At 39.9% G+C, this 12,005-nt stretch overlaps 1 protein-coding gene across 12 annotated transcripts in view; it reads right to left on the bottom strand.

Moving 5' to 3' along the window:
- Nucleotides 1-4,132: 4,132 nt before the first annotated feature.
- The window catches only part of nrxn3b (neurexin 3b), a 181,692-nt gene continuing 173,819 nt past the window's right edge, over nt 4,133-12,005 (bottom strand). For 9 of the 12 annotated variants that reach the window (XM_089022743.1, XM_089022745.1, XM_089022742.1 and 6 more), the window contains one exon: nt 4,133-7,930. In XM_089022743.1, coding sequence (XP_088878869.1) covers nt 6,978-7,930 — 953 coding nt within the window. In that variant the 3' untranslated portion in view covers nt 4,133-6,977. Of the gene's footprint in view, nt 7,931-10,507; nt 11,473-12,005 lie in introns of those variants that run through there. The other 3 variants (XM_089022749.1, XM_089022748.1, XM_089022747.1) reach the window with 2 other exon arrangements.

Here is a 12,005-nt window from a genome sequence, read left to right on the forward strand (position 1 = left end):
CATGGTCGTTTTTGGCGCTAAAAAAGCCTTACTATACACGGTCGTTTTTTGCGCTAAAAAAGCCTTACTATACATGGTCGTTTTTTTGCGCTAAAAAGCCTTACTATACATGGTCGTTTTTTACGTTAAAAAAGCCTTACTATACATGGTCGTTTTTTGCACTAAAAAAGCCTTACTATACATGGGCGTTTTTTGCACTAAAAAAGCCTTACTATACATGGTCGTTTTTTGCGCTAAAAAAGCCTTACTATACATGGTTATTTTTTTGCACTAAAAACGCCTTACTATACATGGTCGTTTTTTGCACTAAAAAAGCCTTACTATGCATGGTTGTTTTTTGCTCTAAAAAAGCCTTACTATACATGGTTGTTTTTTGCGCTAAAAAGCCTTACTATACATGGTCGTCTTAACGCTAAAAAAGCCTTACTATACATAGTCTTTTTTGCGCTAAAAAAGCCTTACTATACATGGTCGTTTTTTGCGCTAAAAACGCCTTACTATACATGGTCGTTTTTTTGCGTTAAAAAAGCCTTACTATACATGGTTGTTTTTTGCGCTAAAAAGCCTTACTATACATGGTCGTTTTTTTGCGTTAAAAAAGCCTTACTATACATGGTCGTTTTTTGCGCTAAAAAAGCCTTACTATGCATGGTCGTTTTTTGCGCTAAAAAAGCCTTACTATACATGGTTGTTTTTTGCGCTAAAAAGCCTTACTATACATGGTCGTTTTAACGCTAAAAAAGCCTTACTATACATAGTCTTTTTTGCGCTAAAAAAGCCTTACTATACATGGTCGTTTTTTGCGCTAAAAACGCCTTACTATACATGGTCGTTTTTTGCGCTAAAAAAGCCTTACTATGCATGGTCGTTTTTTGCGCTAAAAAAGCCTTACTATACATGGTTGTTTTTTGCGCTAAAAAGCCTTACTATACATGTTCGTCTTAACGCTAAAAAAGCCTTACTATACATAGTCTTTTTTGCGCTAAAAAAGCCTTACTATACATGGTCGTTTTTTGCGCTAAAAACGCCTTACTATACATGGTCGTTTTTTTGCGTTAAAAAAGCCTTACTATACATGGTCGTTTTTTGCGTTAAAAAAGCCTTACTATACATGGTCGTTTTTTGCGCTAAAAAGCCTTACTATACATGGTCGTTTTTTGCGTTAAAAAAACCTTACTATACATGGTCTTTTTTTGCGCTAAAAAGCCTTACTATACATGGTTGTTTTTTGCGCTAAAAACACCTTACTATACATGGTCGTTATTTGCGCTCAAAACGCCTTACTATACATGGTCGTTTTTTGCGCTAAAAAAGCCTTACTATGCATGGTCGTTTTTTGCGCTAAAAAAGCCTTACTATACATGGTTGTTTTTTGCGCTAAAAAGCCTTACTATACATGGTCGTTTTAACGCTAAAAAAGCCTTACTATACATAGTCTTTTTTGCGCTAAAAAAGCCTTACTATACATGGTCGTTTTTTGCGCTAAAAACGCCTTACTATACATGGTCGTTTTTTGCGTTAAAAAAGCCTTACTATACATGGTCGTTTTTTGCGCTAAAAAAAGCCTTACTATACATGGTCGTTTTTTTGCACTAAAAACACCTTACTATACATGGTTGTTTTTTGCGCTAAAAAAGCATTACTATACATGGTCTTTTTTGCGCTAAAAAGGCCTTACTATACATGGTCGTTTTTTTACGCTAAAAAAGCCTTACTATACATGGTCGTTTTTTGCGTTATAAACGCCTTACTTGTCTTCATGGTCGTTTTTTACGTTAAAAAAGCCATACTATACATGGTCATTTTTGGCGCTAAAAACGGCTTACCCTACATGGTCTTTGTTGCGCTAAAAAAGCCTTACTATACATGGTTGTTTTTTGCGCTAAAAAGCCTTACTATATACATGGTCGTTTTAACGCTAAAAAAGCCTTACTATACATAGTCTTTTTTGCGCTAAAAAAGCCTTACTATACATGGTCGTTTTTTGCGCTAAAAACGCCTTACTATACATGGTCGTTTTTTGCGTTAAAAAAGCCTTACTATACATGGTCGTTTTTTGCGCTAAAAAAAGCCTTACTATACATGGTCGTTTTTTTGCACTAAAAACACCTTACTATACATGGTTGTTTTTTGCGCTAAAAAAGCATTACTATACATGGTCTTTTTTGCGCTAAAAAGGCCTTACTATACATGGTCGTTATTTGCGCTCAAAACGCCTTACTATACATGGTCGTTTTTTGCGCTAAAAAAGCCTTACTATACATGGTCGTTTTTTTGCGCTAAAAAAGCCTTACTATACATGGTCGTTTTTTTGCACTAAAAACACCTTACTATACATGGTCTTTTTTTGCGCTAAAAAGGCCTTACTATACATGGTCGTTTTTTTACGCTAAAAAAGCCTTACTATACATGGTCGTTTTTTGCGTTATAAACGCCTTACTTGTCTTCATGGTCGTTTTTTACGTTAAAAAAGCCTTACTATACATGGTCATTTTTGGCGCTAAAAACGGCTTACCCTACATGGTCTTTTTTGCGCTAAAAAAGCCTTACTATACATGGTCGTTTTTTGCACTAAAAACACCTTACTATACATGGTCGTTATTTGCGCTCAAAACGCCTTACTATACATGGTCGTTTTTTGCGCTAAAAAAGCCTTACTATGCATGGTCGTTTTTTGCGCTAAAAAAGCCTTACTATACATGGTCGTTTTTTGCGTTATAAACGCCTTACTTGTCTTCATGGTCGTTTTTTACGTTAAAAAAGCCTTACTATACATGGTCATTTTTGGCGCTAAAAACGGCTTACCCTACATGGTCTTTTTTGCGCTAAAAAAGCCTTACTATATACATGGTCGTTTTTTTGCGCTAAAAAAGCCTTACTTTACTACTGCTTCACTCAACAAGCCTTCCTCCACTTACACAACCCATCCAGCCTTTTGTCCCACCTGGCGTGCACAAGCGGGGTTAGGGGCCGGCTTGTCAGACGTTTTGGTCCTCCAGGGAGAGCAAACTGCTGCCACTGCTTCTCCTGAGATCTCGCCGCTTTGTTGGTACCACATGTTGGATGTATACACGTCCCACATGCAACTTTTGACAATGGTCGTTATTTGGATCCCGGACTTGAATCAACAAAACCCTGCAGAAACATTCAATCTATCAAATACTCAATTGTTATCCATGGAAAAATTAAAAGGCAGATTCATATTGCAAAAGGGTTGTGAGTAGCATTAAACCATCGATGCCACATGTGTCAAAATGAAGGCTAGTTAAATATCAAATAGACAAAAAAAGGGAAATAGCATGATTAAATACAAAATATAATTCTACAGATCTGAAAAGCGAGAATCATAAAAATCCATATTTTGGGTTATGCTGGCGATGACGCATATGACTTTTGGCTGATGCCAAACTGCAATTTTTTTGGGTGTTTTTTTTTTCTTTTCTTTAAGTCATTCACTGCCATACACTACTTTATTCGGGAATTGAAAATATGATATAGAGCGGCATTAACGAATGTGTTCTTTTTTTCTGCTTGGGTGCCGATCAAGCGATGCCCATGGACTCTTTTCCACACGGGGGCAGCATTTCCCCTTTTTTACATGTTTGCGCTTTGTTCCAGCTTCAGCTGGTGTTAAAGCGCTATGTAAACCAACATTGCATTGTATTCATGCTCGGGTGCCGATAAAGCGCTGGCCATGGCCTCTGGCAATGTTTTTCTTTTCCACAAGGGGAATGCATTTCCCGTTTTTTCCATGTTAGCACTTTGTTCCAGCTTCAGATGTTGTTAAAGCGCTATATGCACCAACATTGCATTGTATTCATGCTTGGGTGCCGATAAAGCGCTGGCTATGGCCTCTGGCAATGTTTTTTTCTTTTCCACGAGGGGGCAGCATTTCCCCTTTTTTCCATGTTAGCACTTTGTTCCAGCTTCATATGTTGTTAAAGCGCTATATAAACCAACATTGCATTGTATTCATGCTTGGGTGCCGATAAAGTGCTTGCCATGGCCTCTGGCAATGATTTTTTCTTCCACAAGGGGCAGCATTTTCTTTTTTTTTCTCCATGTTAGCGCTTTGTTGCAGCCGTTAACGGTATCACCACATGAAAATGGCCGGTTCAAACAATCGAAAACGTTTTTAGAAGCACATTCTATTTTTCTTCTCCTTTAATTTCAGTGTTCGGATTCAAAGGGGGCAGAAGACAAGTCAACACAAAAACTAAATCATAGTGAACGTACACCTGTATGAAAATAAACAGATAAATTCAGCAAAAATTCCCGGAATGATGAATTGTAAAAAAAAAGCTCCTAGAGACAAAAGACATGAAATGAAGCGACAACAATTAACTAAGAAAACAAATCAAATGCTGAGCTAACAAAATAAAAGCTTGCTGTCACACTTAAGAAGGAATGTAACTGAAAAATTCAAGGAACTGCCAAAATGTCTCCAAACCCATTGGAACACGGGTGTCAAAGTCAAGGCCCGGGGTCCAAATCCGTCCCGCCACATCATTTTTTCGGCCCGCCAAAGCAAATCTAACTTGTGAAATTCCATGATGCTTGTTAAAGGACAGTCGACACCAAGTTGCGTCCATAATTTTACAAAGATTCCACCGCATATCGCGATATTTTACCTTTTAAGACTCGAATATTCAGGAAGTCTTGTTTTTGAGTTGGTGACGATCCCCTAAGTGACGTCACGGAGGGAACGCCCGTGACTGAGAAAGCGACACACAATGCATTTTGGTTACTTTTTTTTTCATCTGAAAACATCGTATTGATGGCGAAATTAGAAGGAAAACTACATAAATAACGCGATGATGAATTGTAGTGTGTCGCAGCTAATTGCGATAACACGCATAAAGAAGGTGTAAGTTGACACAAATTCCCAGCGGACAAATCAGCCTATTTCTAACGGAGAATGTGCGCCCTCTTGTGCATTTTCTGGGAAACTACATTGGAATCCAGATGGCTCGAATTGATATGGAGGACTCCTTTAATCGATTGCAAACATGTATGCTTTCCTCTTCAGATCTATTTGAATCATATTCATAACTGGATGAGTAACAACAAAACATCTTCTCCAAATCTGAAGCCATTGTTTTGATTCTGGAGCAAGGCAGTTTGTGAAGGAGTATCCCGGTGTGATGTCACAAACAAGCGGGCGGGACTTTCGGAATCTGCCCAGTTCCGAGCTCATTTTGTGGCAGTTTTAAGTCATTCTTATTGATGTTTTGCATTTGAGTAAAAATATCAGCCTGCATGTTTTGGGTATTTTAGATGATGCGTTTTTCTGATGTCAGTTAGGAAACAAAAAAGTGATTTTTGAAGTCGGTTGTCCTTTAAAACAAAAACAAAAAAAATCCTAATAAATTAAAAAAATACATACGCACACAACATGAAAATCATCAAAACAACCCACGGAATGACACTTTCAGCACAGTCAAAAATCCACAGAAGAGGAAAAACCAAGTCGGACAAGTTGTCTTCATCCGATACTTAACCTCCAACCCCCCCCCAAAAAAAAAAGTTTTTTTGGGGGGGGGAGCCTTGCGCAGTGCTAGCAAAAGAACACTGTTTTTTCTCCATCTGGGAATTGAAACCAAATGAAATGTTAAAAACAAAGCAGAAATTCACCAGCAAAAAACAGCGGTAACTAAATATAAAATCGTTTGTTTTTTTCCGTCGCCGACATATTGAACGTTATTTCAAGTCTTTTTTTTTTTTTGAAAGATGACAAATATCATCATTGAAGTGTTCCCGTTTAACGATCAAGGAGACGGAAAGGAAGAGATAGAGAGATGCACTCATGTCACTGATCCCCAATGGGTGCTCACAGTGTCGTGTGCTGCCATCTTGCCACAAACAGGAAATACAAAAATAAAATAATAAAGAAACAAAACAAACAACATTAACTCATTCACTGCCATTCACAAATTTATTCGGGAATTGAAAATATGACGCTTGAGCGCCGAATGTGTTCGTGTTTTTTTTTTTCTTGGGTGCCGGTAAAGTGCTGGCCAGGCGTCTGGCAATCGTTTTTCACTTTTTTCCATGTTAGCGCTTTGCCATTCCCGAATTTATTAGGGAATTGAAGATATGACACTTGAGCTACATTCCCCAAATTGTTCAGGATTTGTTTTTTTGTTTTTGCTTTGGTGCCAATAAAGCGCTGGCCAGACCTGTGGCAATGTTTTTTTACACTTTTTTTCCATATTAGTGCTTTTTTCCAGCTATTTTTAAAGCGCTATATAATCCAATATGTATGTACGTATTGCATTGCATTTTGGACATCCACCTCATTTCAAGCTCATATAACTCCAGACCCATATAATTTAGCAATTAACTCTTTTTTTTGTGACGAAAGAAGAGAATCTAAGGTTTCTGACGCTACATTGAATGTTTATGTCGTCCTAAAACTCAATATTCTATGGGTCCTGGAATTCGAGTGACAATGCCAAAAACCCTGGCACTGGAGCGGACACATTTTTTTTGCACATCGTCTGGCAGTGAATGGGTTAATTTTTGTCCTTCAACCACATCCATAAAAGCGATTTCACCCCAAAAAAAACCTAAAAACTGCGTCTCGCCAAGGTTTCCCCCTCGCACCCCTATTGCGCAGATGCCAACGCCAATCACGTCCACCGCACATGCAAACTCCGAATAACCCAAATGGCGGCGATTGTATTTTACAAGGTTGCCAGATCGGATGGGGGTCAGGGGTCGGGGGGGTCAGTACTCCGATAGATCAAAAGCGTCGGGCAGTCACATGGACGTTTCGGTGATGTTTTTTTCAGACGGTCTTCCTTATAAATCCTTATAAAGATCCGTTGTGTGCTTTTTTTGTCCCCTGTGTCGCATTTTTTTTTTGGGGGGGGATGGCGACTCAAAATGTTGAGTTCAAACGACATCACAGTTGCTCAAACAAAAAATGTCTTTTGAGCACTTTGCTCTCTTTTCCGGGGGTAACGTCTGCTTTTTTATACATAATATTCCTTGTCCTTATCTTTGGGTCTCTTACTAGCAGCGCCCCCTTTGACGCCGCCGCCACCGGGCGTTTTATCTTTGACCACGGCGCCGTTGGTTTGCGCCGAATTGCTGATGTAGTTGCGCGTCTCGTCCACCTGGTAGGACCCCTCGTCCCTGTTCCTGTACTTGTACATGGCGTAGAGGAGGATAAGGATACAGAGCGCGGCGGCCGAAACGATGCCCACCACCATGCCCGTGGTGCTGCTCGATTCCCGTATGACCTCCGAGGCCCCCGGCGGGACTCGCCGCACCACGCCGGGCAACGTGGGTAAGGCGGCGGGCACCGTGCGCGGCATGGGCGAAGTGGCGTAAGGACCCCGCGGCTTGGTGCCGTCCAGATCCGAGGAAGTGGGCAAGACTAAATCCGGCTGCGGGGGTTTGACCTCGCGGTTGTTCATTTTCCCGGCGGGCAGCTTGGGGAGCGCGGACGAGGGGCCCGGAGTGCCCCGGGGAGGCAGGGTGGGTGTAGTCCTACCCGCCTCCCAGGCTTTGCTAGGCCTCAAGTCCTTGGCCTCCCACTTGGGCGCCAGGGCTTTGTAGCCGCCGTCATAGGTTGAGGTGGTCAAGATCTTATCTGTTACCGGGGAGAAGGTGTTGTCAAAATCTTCATCGTCAGTCGGCGGCAAGATAGAGTCGTAAGCTTCGCCAGAGCCAAACCCCGAAATCACCATGCCACCATCATCATCATCATCATCCTCATCATCATCATCATCATCACAATCATGGCCGCCTCGGTCCGACAAGCAAGGTGGCCTCGCCTCGGTGGCCAAGGATTCTTTGGTGGTGTCGATAATGGTGAGGAGGGGGTGGAGGGTCGGGGGAAGGGAGATGAAAGAAGAACGGGTGGACACGGAAGGGATGCCGAGGGGGTCCTCCACTAAGATGGGGATGACCAAATCCCCTCCTGAAAAGCCACAGAGAGAGAAAAAAAGCGTCATGTGGGGATCAAAACACATTAAATACAAATAAAATAAAGCAAAATAAGCTGAGAACGCAAAATGCAAAGCTCAACATAAGGAAGAAATTGAACTCATAGCAAAAAAAATTAAATACGAGAAACAGAAAGCAGCAATGCAAACAGAAGAACAAAAATTGAAGCAAACAGAGCCACGGCAGCCATTAGGAAGGAACGTGTTGCATCAAAAGGCTCGAAGGGGAAGTTGCAAAAAAGTCACTCCACGATTTTGTTGGCCTCACTGTCACCGATTATTTAACTCATTCACTGCTGTTGCTGGGAATAGAAAATGTGACGTAAGACGCCATTACTCAATTTGTTCGGGTTTTGGAACTAAAGTAAAAACTGGATGGTGACTTAAACAAATGTACTAGGACACAAAACGCTGTTATACCGACGATATAAAATTACCATATTTTAATGTGCATAAGGCGCACCGGAGTATAAGGCGCACCCAAATGAATGGTGTATTTTTAATTTTTAGACACACCACCAATGAATGGTGTATTTTCAAACTTTTCCGATATATAAGATGCACTATAGTATAAGGCGCACCCCCAATGAATGGGGTATTTTCAATTTTTTCCATATATAAGGCATACCGGAGTATAAGGCGCACCCCAAATGAATGGTGTATTTTGAATTTTTTTCCATATATAAGGCATACCGGAGTATAAGGCACACCCTACATGAATGCGTGTATTTTCAATTTTTAGGTCCACCCCCATGAATAGGATATTTTCATTTTTTTTCTCCATATATAAGGCATACCGGAGTATAAGGCGCACCCCAAATGAGTGGTTTATTTTTAATTTTTTGTTGCATTCCCAAAGAATCGGGCATTTTAATTTTTTTCCCATATAGAAGGCGCACCTGATTATAAGGCGCACCGTTAATGAATGAAAAAATGTTTTCCAAATTTAATATATAAATATTTGTAAAAATCCTAAATATAGGGCATACCACATTATAAGGCGCTACAGTAGAGGATGGGGTGACGCACAACTTCCTCTACAGGGGGAAAATAGAATCATTGGCTTCTGATATTAGTTGCGAGACCTATTGTGGCTCAATATGACTTCACATATAAGGCGCACCGGCGTATAAGGTGCAGGGTTATCTTTTGAAGAAAATCTTGGTTTTTGCGAGCGCCTTATACACTGGAAAATACGGTATGTTTGCTAGCCTCTCGTTGCACCGTATTCTTCTTCAATTACATTTTCCAATCCGTCGAAACAGAATCCTAATAAAAAGCTGTGTTTGGCTTACGCATATGACGCATGCAAAAAAACAAAGCAGGCATCTATACGTTTCTGATAAAAAATGTCAAAATGACAACCCTTGCGCCCCCTTTGCCGCCGGCCTCTTTTGCCTTTTGACTCCTACAGTTACCACCATGGTGCAAAAGTCATATAGCAGTCCAAAATAAAATATCTGAATGTTTTCTCACGGGCATGCATAAGGCCAAAACTGGACATTTTAACGCGCAGGGTGAAATATTAGCATCCGTAGCCCAAAAACGGGAATACGTACAGTATATTTTAATCATTTTTTGATGTAAAAGTCAGAAAACATTCAGATGTGCATTGAAACTGCTTGGCCTCTTGCCAAAGTGGCTTGCTTGTACATTGCAAAGATTCACAAACAGGGATGAAAACTTTATGGAACAGCAATACAAATAATAATCAATAAAAGAAACCCCCAAACAGAAATTAAATCAAACAAAAAGGAGAATGGATGCATTGCAAAAAAAAAAAAATGTGTTAGAGCAAACATCATTGAAACATTCACAAAATAAAATCCACAAGATAGAGGTATCCAGGAAAGGGATCAGTCATAATCAAGAAAATAAAATAATCAGCTTGGAAAGAGAGAAATAAATGATTTAAAAAATAGATAAAAAGCCTAGAAAAGGACAGTTTTGAAAAGAAGAAAGCATACCGTCGGTTTCGTCAACTTACATCAACAAATTGCCCGCATGATTTTGGCAGGAAGGAAAAAAAAAGTTGCGTAAGAATGCCTCTGGACAAGTTATACGTAAATGACCTTTTCAGCACTTCTTTTTCGTCTTATTTTGTCGATATTTTGTCTTTTTTTTTCAACCAGAGGGAGGCAACAACAACACACACACATCATGACATGAAAAATAAACGGCAACATTCTCTTCAGGATAGATTTTTTTCAAATATATTTTTCTAAAGATATTTTGTATTTTAAAAAGTCATTTATCTACACTTATTCCTTTATGGTTAATTTACATGAACGAGTACAGCCTCATTATTATTTATTTTATTTTATTTATCGCTACCTTGTACATTAGCTTTGAACGCCTGTGTAGACTCTCAGTCGTACAGGAGTGGTCCATCGATGAAAAAGTTTCTTCAGCCGTCATCTGCACTTCTTTGAAGGTGTCGGATGTTTCGCTTCTCATCTGAGAGGCTTCATCAGCCAACTGAAATTTTGCTGGTAGCTCTGCCCCTATATATATATATATAGGTGGCAGGTCCTTGCTCTGGACAGTAATAATTATAATAATAACAATAATAATAATAATAATAATAATAATAATAATAATAATATATTTCATTTATAAGCGCCTTTCAAAACTCTCAAGCTCACTTTACATTCACAGGATAAGATTTTCCGTGGGTGCGCAGCGGCAGCCACATGTGCCAGCGTTCACTCAACCTGGAATAACTCATATAGATAGAAAGCTAGCTAATGATGTAGATAGATAGATAGATAGATAGCCACCTCGAGAGCTAATAGATTGGTAGTTAGATATCTAGCCAACAAGATAGCTAATAGATAGCAAATAGCTAGCAAGCTAGGTAGTCACAGTAGGGATATATACAGGTAACATCCGACTTACGACCGAGTTCTGTTTCGACTAAACGGTCATAAGTCAAAATGGTCGTAACTTGAAATCCATTTAAAATCCTGAATAGAGACTCGGAGGCTATTACACGGTCGATTGCTGTGCGAGAGTGAGATGCTAACCAAAATTGTCGTACACATTGCCAACCTGCTAGCGCGTTGCGGTGCCAGGCGTAGAATAAAAATTTTCAAAATAGGGACTTGAGGTCGTGGTCGTATGTACGGGTGGTCGTAAGTCAAGCTGGTCTTAAGTCGGATGTTACCTTGTATATAGGCCCAGAGCTACCAGCAAAATGTTAGTTGGCTGACGAAGCCTCTTAGATGAGAAGCGAAACATCCGACACCTTCAAAGAAGTACAGATGAAGACTGAAGAAAGCTTTTCATCGATTAGCTTTGAACAAAAATAGCGGACTGTACATATCTCGGAATCTTTACATTAAAGCATTTTGGGAGTAGGGGGGGGGTGTTTGTGTGTGTGAGATAGGAGTGGGAGGGGGGTAAACCTATGAACATACTAGGAAGGAAATGATAAAGATGGAGGTGAAGGTGTACATCAGTTGCCATGTCCATGTAAAGGCGGCACGAAGCGGTCGGGCGGCATTAGAGCTTTTGGCTGTAAGGAAGGGATGGGAACACACAAACAATGAGCATAATCGTACATGCCCATCTACAAAAGAGAACAGCACTCAACACTCACAGTTTTTTTGTTGTTTTTTTGTTTTGTTTTACAAACCCTAAGCTGCAACTACTTTGCCATGCATCAAAAAGCCACCCAATTATGACGTTCCAATTTTTAATCTCAGGTAGGCAGGAAATAATAGTAGAGAGCAGCATTCAAACAGATTGGATAGATAGCAGCTCCTTTATTTATTTATTTTTTTATTTTTATTTTCCTTTGTGTGCCCATGATTATTATTATTTTTGTGTCAATTTCAAATGTCCTTAAATTGCTGTGTCATGGACACACAGAGAAACGAAGAAATCCAATTAAAGGACAACCAACGACTCCGGACAAGTTGTATCCATAATTTGTAAAATCACTTCAAATGACTTCTACTGAGCGTATATTACAAAGATTCCATCGCATATAGCTATATGTTACGTTTTAAGACTGGCGCTCAATATTCAGGAAGTCTTGTTTTCGAG

Source organism: Hippocampus bargibanti, linkage group LG19 (assembly GCF_051943395.1).
Source record: "Hippocampus bargibanti isolate YZ-2025 linkage group LG19, ASM5194339v1, whole genome shotgun sequence".
Classification (NCBI taxonomy): Eukaryota; Metazoa; Chordata; class Actinopteri; order Syngnathiformes; family Syngnathidae; genus Hippocampus; species Hippocampus bargibanti.